General features: G+C 35.2%; 1 protein-coding gene across 7 annotated transcripts in view; it reads right to left on the reverse strand.

Moving 5' to 3' along the window:
• Positions 1 to 2,084: 2,084 nt before the first annotated feature.
• LOC129725431 (cyclic nucleotide-gated channel rod photoreceptor subunit alpha) overlaps positions 2,085 to 17,253 on the reverse strand; it is a 444,338-nt gene continuing 429,169 nt past the window's right edge. For all 7 annotated transcript variants that reach the window (XM_055681274.1, XM_055681280.1, XM_055681278.1 and 4 more), the window contains one exon: positions 2,085 to 9,837. In XM_055681274.1, the coding sequence (XP_055537249.1) occupies positions 9,333 to 9,837 (505 nt within the window). In that variant the 3' untranslated portion in view covers positions 2,085 to 9,332. The remainder of the gene's footprint in view (positions 9,838 to 17,253) is intronic.

A 17,253-nucleotide genomic window follows, 5' to 3' on the forward strand; every position in this document is an offset into this window, starting at 1 on the left:
GAGTAAGATAATATGGCGAGATACCATCTAATCTGGGTATTAATGGAACGAGAATAATGTCCACAGGCCGGAACTCAACTCCTGAAACTATTTTGAATTTCAAGATGGCGACTTCCGGTATAAGGAAACCGGAAAACTCGCAAAAAAACGGAACTAAACTCCGAAAATTCTGGTTTTCAAAATGGCGACTTTCGGTTCTTGGAAAATACCTATAATGGCGAAATATTTTCCAATTTGAGTACTTATGGAATGAGAATGTTGAAGCAAGGCCAGAAATCAACTTTTTCCAAGATTGCTTCTTCTAGTATAGAAAAATGGCGAAATACCATTTAATATGGATATTTCCTTTACTGAAATGGTCGGCAGACCCCAGAACTCAATTCATGACATTATTATTACCTTCAAAATGCCGATTTCAGGTTAATAATAAACGACATAATATGTCCAATATGTTCAACATGGCGACTTTCGGTGTATTGAAAACAGCATGGAATGACGAAATGCCATCCAGTATGGATATTTCTGATATCAGGATGATGCTCAAAGGCCGAAAATCAACTTTTGAAATGATGATGGCGTCTTCTTGATAACAGGAAACAACATAAAATGGTGAAATACCATTAAATATGGATATTTCCAATACCGGGATGATGTTCTAAGGTTGTAAATTAACTGCTCAAACCATTTTAGTTTCCACGATGGCAATATGCGGTTTACGAGAAACAGCGTAAATCGGCGAAATACCATTCAATGTGGATGAACTCAACTAGAGAATGTTTAATGAATTCCGCGATGGCGACCTTCGGTTTATGTAAAACAGCATAAAATGGCGAAGCACCATCCACTATAGATATTTTCGGAACCGGGATGGTGTTTAAAGGTTGGGAATCAATTCCAGAAAACATTCTGAATTCCAAAATGGCGACTTTTGGTTCATGAGTAACATCTTGAAATGGCCAAATGGCATTCAATATGGAGATTTTTGAGCAAGGGAGATGCTCATTGCACAATGGTTCAGAAACCAAATTTAGGGGAAAATTGGGGTCTAGTGCTCCATAGCAATTTTTTAGAGAAAAACTTTCTTCTACAAAGTTGTTACATATGATAAGGCGCTTATTGAATATATCTTAGTAGATAAAACAAAAACTTGTCCTTCAATGTTATAGTTCCAATAATTTTAAGTAGCTTTGTTAAAAATGTTTTTCTCTATCTTTGAAAACAACCGATTTAAATTGAAAAAAAAACACACACTTTGCGTTCTAACTTTTTTATTTCAAGTTCCACCTTAAAACTGTCTTTGAATGACTTTTAGAGCTTGTTGAAAAAACATGCTGATATCGTAAATATCTCAATTCTTCTCAAAGTTATTAATGTTCTTCATCAAAAAAGATGCGATTTTCATTTGTTTGTCATTCTGTTTGAGGCAACCATAGAAAAATATCTCTTGGTTTCATTTTTAAGGGCATATTTGCCTCTATAAATGGAGGAATTTGCAAAAATATGTTATTTTTTAAGTTTGACTAAATTCAATTCAAAAACATGACAAAAAATTCAAAAGTTTATATATTTTGCTCGCAAAAGTGCACAGATTTATTTTTTTTTCTGTACTTTTTCTTATAACTAGTAATAATTTCCTTAAATTTGATCCAAAAAGATTGAAAATCGATCAACTAATTCAAAAGTTATGAATTTCTTTAAAATTATGTACATCGTACACAGTCGTTTTTTATGGTCACCCTATTACGAAGTTGGTCACGCAAAGTGCTTCAATTGTGCTCAAAATCGCAGGGATGAATCTATGTTGAGGATAATCAAACTCGTATTTTTTCGTTGGGTTGTTAGGGGAACTAGCTCCGAAATAGGGTGACCATAAAAAAACGGATATATTCTTTTTTTTTTTTTTCAAGGGGGGGATTTGTTAGTAGCTTAGGTATTTATGATAAATATAAGTAAATAATGAGTATGTGTGTCCAATCACAAATGGTGACTTCTCAACACTGTTGGAAATTTGTAATTTCAATTGTTAGGATTTGTTTGCTTTCGCAATTAGGACTTATCATTCGTAGGGATTTAAACCTAGGGGAAGTAAACTTACAACTAACTTAATTGCTAACTTATTGGCTATAAAGAGAGCTTATCGTTGCAATTGAGGATTGCAACGATTTTTGTCGAAAATTGTTAATAATTTTATTTGACATAGCTTCTAATGGTTCAACACCAGTAAGTCTATGTAATTCGAGTGTACCAAACCAAGGAGGACGCTTCAAAATCATTTTCAGAATTTTATCCTGAATCCTTTGGAGCGTTTTCTTCCTTGTTGAACAGCAACTTGACCAGATCGGTACAGCATAAAACATTGCTGGTCTAAAAAATTGTTTGTAAATCAAAAGTTTGTTCTTTAAACAAAGTTTAGAATTCCTATTAATGAGAGGATATAAACATCTCGTATATTTGATGCACTTGGCTTGTATACTCTCAATGTGCTCTTTGAAAATAAGTTTTTTATCGTAAATTAGTCCCAAGTACTTAACCTTGTCAGACCAACTTAAAATAACCCCATTCATCTTGACAACGTGATTATTGTTTGGCTTGAGGAAAGAAGCCCTAGGCTTATGCGGAAAAATTATCATTTGAGTTTTAGAAGCATTGGGAGAGATTTTCCACTTTTGCAAGTAGGAAGAAAAAATATCTAAACTTTTCTGCAATCGACTGCATATGACACGAAGACTTTTTCCTTTCACGAAACGGATATATTCGATATATTTTATTTCAAGAGATTCATAACTTTTGAGCCAGTTAATCGATTTTTGATCTTTTTTAAATCAAATAAAAGGTAATTACTACTAGTTATAAGAAAAAAATACCAAACAAATAAATCTGGGTGCTTTTACATACATAATGTCTTTTTTTTTAATTGAAGTTACTCAAATTTAAAAAATAACATATTTTTAAAAATTCCTCGATTTATAGAGTCAGTTATGTTCTTCTAAATGAGACCAAGAGTTATTTTTAATGTTTGCCCCAAAAAGAATGACAAACGAATGAAAAACGCATTTTTTTATGAAAACAATAAAAACTTTGAGTAGAATTTAGCTACTTACGAAATCAGCATAGCAAATTATTTCTCTTAAAAAGCTCTAGAAGTCGTTCAAAGACAATTTTAAGGTGAAACTTGAAATAAAAAAGTTGGAGGGCAAAGTGTTGTTTTTTCAATTTAAATCGGTTGTTTTCAAAGATAGAGAAAACTTTTTTTACAAAGTTACTTTAAATTAATGGAGCCATAACATTGTAGAAAAAGTTTTTCTTCTATCTACAAAGATAAAAAGTTAGATGCTTGATTGCATCCAAAATTTTGGTCACCCTAGCCTTGGTGCTACATTCCGTATCGAAACTCGACCTTCTGTTTATTATACACAGACTTCGCAGCCAACTGTTTAGTGTACAGGACAAGTGCTGAGCTAGCGCTACAATCCTACTGACACTAACAGTCTCTCCCGAGCCGAGACTCGAACCTACGACGACTGGCTTGTTAGGTCAGCATCGTACCTCGAGACCAGCTGGGAGGGAGGGTCACCCTAATTTTTGACAATTTTTCAATATGTATGTTTTTTAAATGAATCAGCCTTTTCCGGTTAATTAGTATATTTTGATTTTAAATTTAACAATTCCATCGTGTTCCCGAGAAAATTTTATATGAAAAACACTTATCACCTCGAGGTATTATGAGCAAAACTCGAGTTATTATTCTGCTAATAGCTCCGAAACTGGTTTGATTATGGACATTCTGAATAATGCAATTTGAAGAAAACTATTCAAGAAATCCAAAAAAAAAACACTTTTGACCGGCAGTGTTGCCAGATATGTTAAAAATGTTGATATGTTGAAAAATTTAATTGCAATTTCCGGCCAACGAGTATATTTTCATTTTTAATTCGACAATTGCATCGTGTTGCTGTGAAAATTTTACCCGAAAAAATAACCTTTACCATTATTATTACAATTTCGATCGGTAAGTTTGAGAAATTACAGAGTAGTTTGTAAAATTGATATAACTTTACATATTTTCTGTATTCAGTAAATAATTTTACTGAATACTGCTATATTTTCTGCTGAACTGTTCGGTTAATTAAACTTTTACCGAATATTGGTAAAAAAAAACTACCGGACCAACTATAGAGCTGTCAAATTTTCTCTATTCGTTGTTCTCCTTCTGGTTTTGTCACATTCTCGGTTCCGTTTGAACATTGAAGTTCCTGCCAAAAAAATGGTGGACGCTTTACAACAACTTCAGCAAGAAGATGATCGCATAGAACAAATTTTTCGTAAGTAATGATGATAAAATTTGTAAATATTTTAAGCATCAAACCATCACATTATTTGCTTCTACTTCCGAGCATCTGTTGCATGCTACGTAAATAGTTTACACCGCCATGTTAATGGACACATCCGGAAGATCCTCAGCTTTGAAACTATGAGCACAACTGGCATGAAGTTCATGCACAGTCAACAGCAGTAAAAAACGTTTAATTGATTTTCACTCGTACAAATTCGGTGCGGCGAACGTCGATTTTTATTTTTTTTTTTAATTTTCAATAGTTAAAATTTTTAATAATCTTTTTTATAAAAATATTAATATAAATTTACGTTACATCATACTTCTGGTTTTCTTAAATAATTAAAAGTGAACAAATAACAAACATCACAGATCTTTCAGTACTGTTTTACACAACTTACAGATTTGATCGGTGGTTTTGGCAACTAACCGCATTCGCTGTTTTCACAAATTAAGTCGGTAATAATAACAGAAAGTAACAACAATTTAATTACTGATAGGTCGGTAGTGGTTTATATTACCGAACGTTTTACCGAGCGCTCAGCTGTTGAAAAGTCGGTGAATTAAAAAACTAATTCGGTGATTAAATGTAAGTGTGTATTACGTAGAGGTATTATGAGAAAAGCTCGAGCTACAGTATTCTTAAGAAGATTTAAATTTTTAATTTGAATTCTTATTTTTCAAATTCACATATAAATAAAAAGAAGCGCATTTATTTGTCGGCGCTTATGACACTTATCATACAGAGGTATAAAGTGATGATAGACCGCTGCTAAGCGGGCTATGGCAGCACGATGTTGAGGCTGCTCTTATCGTTTTCATCCTTAATGAATACAAAGCAAACAATATTAGGGCAATATCTAAAAATGTACCAGTTATCAACCATCATCAACCGTCAGGCATCATCCAGTTATGGCCTTTGGGGTTTAAATGGAGTAATGCCATTACTGGTATAAAGTCGGTTCAACGAAGCAGCAACGATCCCAGGCATCCGATCTATGCATGCTGCAATTCACTGTCAGTGATCGATTCTCAGTTGAAACTGAAAACTACGAATATCAGTTTCACCACAAACGAGCTGAAATGAAAATTGCTTTCATCTCCACTCAGTTGACAGTGATAATGTTGACAGGCAGCGTTACTGTGATTTTGCACACGCTGTGCTACGCTGAGAAAATAGATGCTTATCTACTTCATCGGTTTTTTGCAATAGATTGGCTCAGATCACATAATTTTCTATAATAATTAGCTCCTAGCATTTAACTCACTGATATGAGTTTCACTGAGAATTGACTCGGGTGACACTCAATATCAGTTTGAAAAGAGTGAGAGTGAAACTGCTGTTGTATCTTTTTCATGTTGCTGTGTCGAAAATTCGCGCCCGATATCGGCTGTACAATTATGAAAACAGTTCATCAGAGAAGCTTATCTACAAAGTGTTATCGAAGCAGCGTACACAAAAGAAAAAAAAAACTAAATATTGAGAAACCAGTCTCGTAGCGCAAAAAAATAAATTTGCTTTTCTTGTTTTTATGTTAACTTCAGAAATAAGAATTCAAATGAAATATTTTAAAGTTTCTTGAGATTGTTTTCGAGTTTATCTTACAAAAATGCAATTCGATTTTTCAACTGTGAGAATAACATTTCTGGCAACAGTTTCGGTCAAAAGTGTTATATTTTTGGATTTTTTGAAAAAAAAAAATCTTGCTTTATTCAGAATGTCCATAATCAAGCCAGTTTCAGAGATATCAGCAGAATAATATTAAGAAATTTTAAATGTATAAGAAAAGTTTTGCTTATAATACCTCGAGGTGAGAATTGTTTGTTTTATGTGAAATTATCTCAGGAACACGATGGAATTGTTTAATTTGAAATCAAAATATACTTATTAACCGGAAAATTAAATTTCATTTTTCTAATGCAGAAACAATATCTGGCAACACTGTCGCTCAAAGTTGTTATAGTTTTTGGAATTCTTAAATAATTTTCTCCACAATCCATGCAGCAATTTATTTCTAGACATTATGCTTTTGAAGCTATAATTGAAAGAAAACAAGACTTTTTGACTAAAAATTTAACTTTTTTCAAAAAAGGGTTTAGAGTCTCACAGGGTGAGGAGTGGACCGATCAGCCCAAACCACGCTCAATTGAACAGGGCGCCTACAACCTAAAGCGAAGCCTTGGTGCAACATTCCGATTCGGAACTTGACCTTCTGTTTACTATACACAACAGACTTCGCAGCCAACCATTAAGTGTACAGGACAATTGCGGGGCTTCGATCCTACTGACACTGTCAGTCTCTTCCGAGCCAAGACTCGAACCTACGACGACTGGCTTGTAAGGCCAGCATCGTACCTCGAGACCAGCTGGGGAGGCCTGGCGCCTACAACCTACCAAATCAAAAAAATACGCGCCTACAACCTTTCAAAGTCAAAAATTTATCAATAATTGCTTACCGGGTTCGTCGCTTCTACGTTTATTTACGGTAAAATTTCATTAAAGTCTCTGTAGATTCTGCACATTTTTGACTTTGCTAGGAGGACCATAATTCACAGGAATAGTTAAAAAGCAACAATCTTTCATTCTTTCCAGTTGGAGCTCTAGGACCATTTTTTTCACTTTCGTAGAGCATTTGTCAACACAGGTTTATTCTAGAGTTCAAACCAGTAGAGATTATAGCGTTTTACCAGTTTTTGTGATTTGTTGTACCTTTGGCCAGCACGAAAGTGTGTAAAGTCTTCATAGATCTAAACAAAGTTTTCCCGGAAGCAAAGGTAGAAGCGACGATCCCGGCAAACAAATACTCTGCGGCCTTTTGACGCACTTCCGAGTCTGCTAGGGGCACCAAAATACACAAGAGTGGTTAACTAGGAGATCTAGGACAAACCAGTATAATGAGATCTTCTGTTCCATTGTTTTTAATTGAAGTCCGAAATATATCTATAACAAAACAATTCGTAAATATACTGTTTTCAGCTTCGAAGATTTATTATTGTAAATTGAAATTTTCAACACACATCATCACAGTACATGATCGACAAATTGAAGGTTATATCACTATTGAGAAACTGATCAACATATTAAATCATCTCCAAGACGAAATTCAGTCATTTTCGATTTGAATGAAACTTTACACACGTATTTGAATTGGCTAGCTCAGTATTTTCTGCCAATGCCAATACGTGAGCAATGTTTTATTTAAACTTTGTTACCCAATTTAATTTAGTTTAATTTAAGTTCAGAGTCGAATGATGAAACCAATTGTTTTCGGCTGTAACTGTGAAATATTTGTTCTTTTTTCTAGTTGTCGGTAAAAAAAACAGAAAACAATGAACAAATTCGATCATAATATAGAGCACGACGAAGCCACAAGCTTAAGCTAGATTACTTCAACACCTCAGTGAAAATAAAAAAAAAAACTTTTTAATGACGTAACTTTATGCAATAACTGAAACATTTTCAAAACAGTGAACTTCTGGCGAACAGGTTGCAATCGTGCAAAACTTTACATTCGTCAAGCGAACGGCGCGCGGTAACCAGCCATTGGAGGTTCCATTCGCCGCCGACGCCGACACACCCGGGGATGAATGGCGAATTGTAATAAAACTATTTCTATCGGGAACCGATTTGGTTTTGTTTTTTTTTACGCTTTAGATGGATTAGAAGGACCAACGGACGTACGTCGAGCTTGATTATTTTGGTTTTCCGATCGGACGATATTGCACCGAATGGTGATGATGCTATAGATTGGAACGAATGAAACTTTTTTTTCTTTATCTTCTTTTCCTCATAATAGTGTCAGTAACTCTAAGTATCAAAAATTTAAAAAGTTTTAGCAGTTTTGACTTTGGATAAAAGAAAATTCACTCACGAGTGTATTGTGTGTAGTTAACGATGAAGGATATTTAATAATTGTTTGTCGTGACATGTCATAATGTGGTAATGCAAAAACTGGAAATGCGCGCGATTTTAAAGGTGAGTGTTTTAAAATTTTATCCCCTATTTATCCTAATCTAATATTTCAATTTTCTTTTTTACAGTGAAATATTCACAATATAGCCCTCCGCGAGGGTGGTTTATCCGATCAATCGTTGAGTGAACGCCTATCTGTAAGCACGTACGTGTGGCGGCAGTACCGAGTTTATAACAAAGTTTTAAAATATATTCTCGACTGGTAACAGGAAATAAAATTCGTTCCTAGCTGGCTGCCGGCAACAGCTAACCACTTCTCAACAATTATTTTTGCTTACTAGTGTCATGTGTCAGTGTGTATGATTTTCTAATTATTCGTTTTTTTTTTTTTTTAATAATTACTTTATGTGGTAAAAAAACTACATCGTTCGAGAGTAATCCAACATAGCAAGTGATCATCGTATTACGGCTTCTTCTGTTAATATTTGGCTGGTTAATATTTTTACAATGGCTTTAATCTCGGTTGCAATCTTTTGGCTACTGAAACATTTATGAAATGATTCGACTATCATACAGAGCACGATTAGTTGCATTAAATTTAATCTCACTTATTTTCTTGTTCTCCAAAGTTCAGTACCCGAATTAGTGACTTTTTCGATTTTTTTTCGAACCATTGGTGATATTAGTGTGAACCGTTCTCCAACTTCGAATATACTGGATTAATTTACTTGCAGTTTGAAAACCTACTCACTGTGCGACGGTTCACCTTCCCACTGGAGGAAGGTTTCTTCGTAGTTCTAGAATAGCTGCCTTTTGTCAAAGATGACCCGTAATGTTGATGTAAATTACCACCGGCGACACGTGGTTTTGGTATTTCCGAGATATCCCGCGTGTGTCTTGTGATGGTCTCTAAGATTGGCCAACCGAAGAAAAAAATTCTAGTCGAACACCGCCGTTGCTACGGTTTCATGTCTAAACTCCGATGACGCAGCAACAAAAACATGCACATGCCTTGCGTCTCACATTACTCTATGTCATACAGCGCACATACACCAGGGCAACTTTTTGAGGCAGCTCGCTTCCGTGTTATATGATACTTTCCCGATTTCGCTCCAGATCTTCGGTTTCGTTTTCTTGACTGATGCTAGACGCAGATGAGGCACCACAGATCTGCATTTCAATTTCCGCTAACCGGTGTTCGACCTCCCACTGCTGCTGAGCTAGCTTGGCATTGAGCGAAAAGTTCTCCGACTCTACGGTGTGTAACCGCTCTCGTAGACGCTTAATTTCCCCCTCCAGAGCTTCGTGTGACCCTAGCAGTGGGGTCGCTCCGGAAGATTCGATATGCGTTAACGAGTCACACGGTGGACCCAGAAAGTCTCGGCTGTTCGTTGATATCCCACTGGCGTCGCAGATGCTTCTTCTACCGGTTCGACTAGGCTGGGACTGAGGTCGGGAGATTTGGTGGGAAGTCGTTCGACTTCTAGGCTGTTCTTCGGAACTATGTACACTGGGACTAACCGAGCCGGGCGATTGTGGCTGCCTGCTGCTGCTCAGTTCTCCACGATGGGATCGCGGACTGGTCATGCGACTGGAACGGGATCGAGAGAGAAAAACGATTAACCTAGCATCAATTGACGGTTCTAGGACAATCCGTGAACAGCGCGGAAACAGAGAAGATGTATAAGATGGTAGTTACCTGAATGTCCATTGCGTTGATCAGATCGAAATCGATTGCTGAAAATAAAGACTCGCATGCAACGAGATTTCCCTTACCCTTGTGAGCAAAACTAGTTTTGTACTCTTTGTGATTGGCGACTAGTGTCTCAAAATGGTTTTTTTATATTTCAAATGAGAATCATGAATGTAGGGGAAAGTAGGTAAAGACGGACACCCTAAGGTTTAATCTAAATAATTACTTAGGTATAGCTATTTAGATCGCAGTAGTCATACAAATTGAAACTTAAGGTCATTAGTTTTCATAATCATTTTTGGTATTAGTGAACTTCCTCCAAGTTTTATGTGTTTTGGGTCTTCAAAAATGTGACTAAAATTGCTGTTTTTTGACATGGTTGGGAAAGACGGACACTTGGGGTGGGTAAGATGGACACTACGAAGGAAAAGGTGGACACTCACAAAAAAGATGTAGTACGTTAAGTATTCTTTTGATTTATGTGTTAAGTGATGGCCATACATTACTCTACGTTATTAGAGTCCATCTATACATCACGTGAACAGTTTGAGAGGATGGGTTTCGATGAAGGCGAAAATTCTCCGCCTATGTTCTAATTGCGAAGTGATTAATATCTGCTGGTTTCTCTCGCGGGTGTACTTTGTGAACATCTGTAGTACACAACAGATACTACACGTGAAAATTCTCGGAAAATCCGTGTGTCCATCTTTCCTTACCTTAGTGTGTCCGTCTTGCCCGACCTGGTTGTAAATTTTTCAAACGATCGTAGCTCTTCATCGGAACATCGAAAATCTGCTGGATTTTCACTAGAAAACCGAGGAAAGACTAATTAATCACTTTTCTATTGTGAACAAATGAAAACACGTGTGTTTCACGAGTTTTCACTATTTTCCGTGGAATAAAAATTACATCAAATTGCGCGTTCAAGAAAATAATCTTTGTTTTACTCACAAATTTGACAGTTTGCTTGCTGAAAACTGATAATGCAACTCAAAACATTAACACATTATAAAGAAGGTATTCGCATCACTCAACTATCATAATACATTCTAGTTTGTGAAATATTAAAAATGTCCATCTTACCCGCAGTGTCCGTCTTTACCTACTTTCCCCTAATAGAATAACGATTTGAATGTTTGACTGAAGAACACAAGAATTTTCCGTAGGTATATGGACCATTTAATCTGAGATGTTATTTTTTAAAGAGCGCAAAAAGCGTTTGAATAATTGCATATCCGAAACTTTGATTTCTAATATAATTTTGTCTTTGGACGATCTGTGATAATATTTTTTGATATAAATTATACTGGAAATAGGGAAGGAGTCTAATGTAGGTTAGTTTACTCTATTTGACAAAATCTTTTTTATTTGTACAGTAGTGTGGTATTAGTGTAGTGGATCACTCGTCAGATTAACTAAATTTCTTTTACCCTACCTAAATCGGAATTTTATAAATATTTCTCATGATTCTGATGTTGACTGGCTGGATTAGATGTTTCCCGATAGAAATTTTCTTAAAATCCCTCGAGTTTTCGCATAAATTGAGTTACTCTGGTGAGTTGTCAACTATAAGAAAATAGTAGGTATATAGGAATAGGTATATAGAATTAGCCCTAATTACCGATGCAGTAATGACAAATTCTTCTATATTAAAACGTAGGGCAAATTAATTTATAGTAGCCTGTTTTCCTATGGTGAACCACTCGCCAGATTAAATCAAATTATGCGAAAACTCGAGGAACTTTTTGTAAACTTCTATCGGGAAACATCTTATCTAGTCAACCTGCATCAGAGTCACGCGAAACTTTAAGAAAATTCAAATTTAGGTAGAATAAATTAATCTATAGTGGACCCTTATATTTTATTAACCTGTAGTAGACCACCTCACACTGTTTCCAAAGCTGCGAAAACGATTAAAATTATTTTGATCAAGAAAACTTCATTTTAGAGCCATAGTGTGTTCAGTAATGTTATTCCATTAATTATTCTCCAGTTTTGTGATCAATCCACGTAACAGTGAAAAGCGAGTTTTACTTTTTTCCTTTTTGCATATAAAAATTCATAGTGTTCGGCAAAATTGTAGAACATTTCATAAAAAACAACTTTGTCAAAGACACCATACTTCTATCTGCCTATTTTAATGGACTTATGTGGAGTTTTCTACAGATTGCCACTGAAAATCAGTTCTTTCGATATAACTTTCAGTAGTGATTTTCTATAATTTTTCAATGTTTTATAATATTGTTTCTTATAACAAAATAAACAATTTCTTTGAAGGTAGTTCATTTCTATCTCACATATTTTTTTAGTTATTGACGATTTCTACTTAAATAATGCACTAATTCACACTAATTACTTTTTACTCAAAAAAATTGAGTTTGGGGCCATAGTGTCTAGAGCAAAGTTGTTTTGGTAATTATTCTTCATTTTATGAAAGTTAGAATTGTGTGATTAATCTACCCAAAAGAGAGAAACGAATTTTATTTTTCTCATTTTTCATATAAAAATCCACTTTGCTGAGTAAAGTTTTAGCATATTTGATAAGAAACAACTTTGTCGAAGACACCATATTTCTATCTACCAATTTAAATGAACTATTGTGAAGTTTCCTTTAGAATGCTCCTAAAAATCATTTTCTCAATATAACTTTTTATAGTGATTTTCTGAAATTTTTCAATGTTCTACAATGTTTTCCGGTACAATAAAACACACGAGTTCACCCCAGGAAGCTTATTTTTATCTCATATAATTAATAAGTTATTGAAGATTTTCAAATAGTACACCAATTTACTTACAGATATAAACACAGGAGATAGCGAGAGACAAATGCCTATATCTGGATTGAATGATGTTTCAGTTATACTTTAATAAAGAAATCATCAATAACCAGAGAAATATGTGAGATAATAATAAACTTTCTGAGCAGACATTGTTTGTTTTGTTATAACTAACAATATTGTAGAATATTGGATAATTGTAGAAAATCACTATTGAAAGTTATATTGAAAAAACTGATTTTTAGTGGCAATCTGAGGAAAACTCCACATAAGTCCATTAAAATAGGCAGATAGAAGAATGGTGACCATGACAGAGTTGTTTCTTATGAAATGTGCTACAAATTTGGCGAACACGATGAATTTTTATATGCAAAAATGAAAAAAGTAAAATTCGCTTTTCACTGTTATGTGGATTAATCACAAAACTTCAACTTCTATAACATGGAAAATAATTAATGGAATAATTTTACAGAAAGCACTGTGGCTCTAGAATCAAGGTTTTCGGTCGAAATAATTTCGATCACGTTTTTGCAGCTTTGGAAACATTGTGCACCTGTCAGATTAACTCCATTTCTCTTTATAAAGAGCGGAATTTATAAATGTTTGTGATGCAGAGAGGATAAGATGCTTCCCGATTAAAATTTTATGGAAGTTCCTCGAGTTTTCGCATAAATTCAGTTATTCAGGCAGGTGGTCCACTAAAGTAAAGGGGTACACTATAGCTTAACGTACCCTATTTCAAGGGAAATTGAAATAATCTGTCGAGTGGTCCACAATAGGAATGTGGTTCACTATCGGTTGATTTACCCTAGGATCAAAAAAGCTCGCTTGTTCATAATTTTTAGAACGCAAATATTATGAACGAATTTTGCACATAGGGTAGATAAACCAAATATTGACCCCTTTCCAATAGTGGACCACTCGTCAGATCAATTCAATTTCTGAAGATTGGCTGGATCAAATGTTTTCCGACGGAATGGAAGGTTTTAGAAACATCCTCGAGTTTTCGTATGAATTGTGTTAATTTGGCAAGTAGTCCACTATAATAGAGGTGTACACTATACCTTAATTTATCTTATTTTGGTTCGGTTATCAAAACCATGCAAGAAATCATTCCGAGCATGATTTGACTTAGTACAAGAGATGGTTTTGACAGACGAAGAAAATACGTGAAATGAATATGGAGTAAATAAACCTTTAGTGTGAACACTAGGGTGGGGCAAAAAATAAATTCTAGCTCCCATGCACTTTTCGTGTTCCTTATGGGTCCTATAATAACCTAGTAACTTTTCAGATCGATCGGTGTAGCTATATTTTGCGCCCGATTTTTAAAGTTTCCATACGATTTTATACGGAAAAATTACCTTTTTCGAAACTAATTCTCTAGAGATGTTCAGTTGGCTTCTAAAAATTTAACGATACATGATATTTGTAGGAAATTTTCGTTTTGGGGTGAATAACTTTTTCTACAAGCATCGTAGCGTCTTACGGTCAGAAAAGTTTTCCCAGGAAAATTTCCTACAAATATCATGTAAATATATTGTATCGTTTAGGAGCCAACTGAACATCTCTAGAGAATTAGTTTCGAAAAAGTTGATTTTTCCGTATAAAATCGTATGGAAACTTTAAAAATCGGTCGCAAAATCTACACCGATCGATCTGAAAAGTTACACGGTTATTATAGGACCCATAAGGAACACGAAAAGTGCAAGGGAGCGAAAAAATAACACCATCGCTTTTTCCCATATAACCGTGTCCCAGTCTAGTGAACACATTTCCTTCACTGGACCACTTGCCAGATTAACTCAATTCATGCGAAAACTAGAGTTATTTTCAAAGAACTTCTATTGGAAAACATCTTATCCAGCCAATCTCAACTACAGGTTTGAAAAAATCCTGTCGAGTAAAAAACAGTAGTCTCAAGCATTGAAGCACTCCAGTCAAATTGCAAAAACGGGAAAAAACACAGGAGTCATTAAAATACCGAGTTTATGGCCATTCAGGTAAGACCTTATCCATGATACCAGTTTCGGATAAGATCCAAGACAAGATTGTTTGGTCAACAGTACGTGAAACTCAAAAAATTCTTTAAGACATAAAACCGTACAGATCATTGGATATTTAACACTTTAACCCCGGACGAACACATACGATTCGCACAGATTCTCTAGGATTCCTCACATTGGATTCGTGAGCGTCATTGAAAAGGATTCCTGAAAAAAGAATCCTCAGGAACGCCCTGTACATGGCTCTAGGATTCTTGAATAAGAATCGTGAATGGGAATCCTCCGGATCGTGTTTGCGATTCCTTTCACGATTTCGTCACCGTGTTAATCGGTATCCTGGGGATTCTTACTCAGGATTCTCTGCGTGTTAGTAAGGGTAGTCTGCGTCAATTTTACTCCTCTCTTTCAGCAATATTTTCCATTTTTTGCTGACAGTGCGTTGGTTTTTTCTCGTTTTTTCTCGATCAATAAATGAATATTAAAACCTATATTCTGGTGTTTGTTGTTTAAAGATGTGTGATCATCGTAATGACCATTCATTGATAACTTATGCAGAAAAAATTGCAATTTCAATTTTTTAAAAGTCGAGAGTCAATTTGACGCATGATAATCTCTTTACGCATATCAAAATATAATTATATTTTCAGGGTTAACAGGCTAAAAATTACATTGCCTCGACACTGCAGACAAGCTTGTTATGTTAAGATAATAAGACATGTTCCGAATAATTTCGCTCCCAAGTGAGTTTTTAACTCTAGATCGGCTGTCAACAAAAAAGTCAACAAGGTTCTGTCTTCGAATGAGTATTATGCTGATTATTATCTAACGAAGGTCTTAAGAAGTTCTGGTCTCACTCAAAGTCAGTTACAGTTAGAAAGTCAAGAATAGACTTTAAATTTCTTTAAAAAGAATATCAACCCACAATTTCTATCGAACTATCAAAATTGATGCCCCAGATAAAAGATCAAAAGCTCATAAGAAAATCTGATGACTATCGTTTTGCATTTTCACCTCAGTACTCATTTTTGGCTGAATAAAAAACCTAACAATTGAGATTATCCGTCGTTATGCGTTCGTTCTCAGGAGATTATCGAGAAAATTATTCCACACGCATTACAGAAAACCGATGCCATTTCCATTGTTTCGATTGTTTTTTCATCTCAGTAGAAACAGGTTGCAATCAGAATTATTATAGTGAAAGCAAAAAAGGTCCTGTAAAATTTCAAGAGCTATTTGTTAATTAGGCCAAAAATTTGCCTGCGCAAAATTTCCGCTTAATCGGATATGATTTATGGGTGTCTCAAAGTGGTCAGAGTTGTGGTTTTTTGCCCTTGAGAATCTACCAAAAGGGGAGTACGAGGCCACATGAAAGCATAAACCGTCGAGATCTGGTGTTATCTCCAAGAAAAAAATGGTGCCCGAAAATCGACTTAGTCGTTTTTGTGCAATCGATAGCATAACATGGAATATTTTAGTGGTGGCTTCTTGAATGACTCACAACTCACTTTAAACCACATAGAAATTATTTGAATGTTCATTGGGCATCTAAACTCTCTAGTGCCCAAGTTAATTTCTAGACGGGCTTCGGTAAAATCACTATGAATCATTATAAACACTTTTTTTTTGCCTAATAAACACTAAAATAATTTATATGGGGGTTGAAGAAAGTTGTGAGTCATTTAAAGAGCCAACACTAAAATATATTAAAATTTGAAGAATTCATTTAGGTACTCCTCCTTGGTAGATTTTTGAGGGTCAAAAATCACAACTTTTAGCGCTTTGATGATTCAGGTGTGCCGAATTATGTCCGATTGAGCTAAAATTTTGCACAGATCATGTTTTGGGCCTATAAACAAAATATACATGATAGGTTCTTCAAATTTGATGATGATTTTCTTTCCATGCAGTCCTTTTTCACACACTGGGGTATTCTCCATTCAAGCTAGTTCTCGTTTTGAAGTAGAATACTTCTCTCAGGAAGTTCGGCTACATAGGGATGTGAAATGAAAATCTAAAACCGAAAAAAGTGAAAAATATGTCCAATTTCAAATGCTAATAAATCGGTTAGTATTCGATGGATTTCCTTCGTTCTTGCAGCAATAGATTGGAAAATCTTCTAAGATTCTTCCCAAAATAAGATAATTGTAATTTTATTATTCACACTATTGTACTATTGAAAATAGTCAAGCCTTGTCAAAATGAAAAATTCGACCTCTGATTGGTCGTTATAGGCTTGCTTCCCAAGCACGGTCGACAGGATCATATACCTTGCAATTCAAAACATGCTTTTTGGCCTATATAAGAGCCTGTTTCAGCCGGAGCCGCTCATAATAGTTCTAGACAGCGACAACAGCAGTCGTCCTTCCTTAGCAGCAGCTCTAGCCCTGTGGTTGGTCACCACGTCTCAGGAGCAGCGCGGTTTTTCTCAGCGTGTGTCGCCAGACAGCCATTATTCCCCCCGTGTTGGGGCAGCATGAAGATTGCCATCAGGAAATCCAATTTTGAAAATCAAAATGCCTTTTTGAAGGCAA

This window comes from Wyeomyia smithii, chromosome 2, assembly GCF_029784165.1.
Source record: "Wyeomyia smithii strain HCP4-BCI-WySm-NY-G18 chromosome 2, ASM2978416v1, whole genome shotgun sequence".
Lineage (NCBI taxonomy): Eukaryota > Metazoa > Arthropoda > Insecta > Diptera > Culicidae > Wyeomyia > Wyeomyia smithii.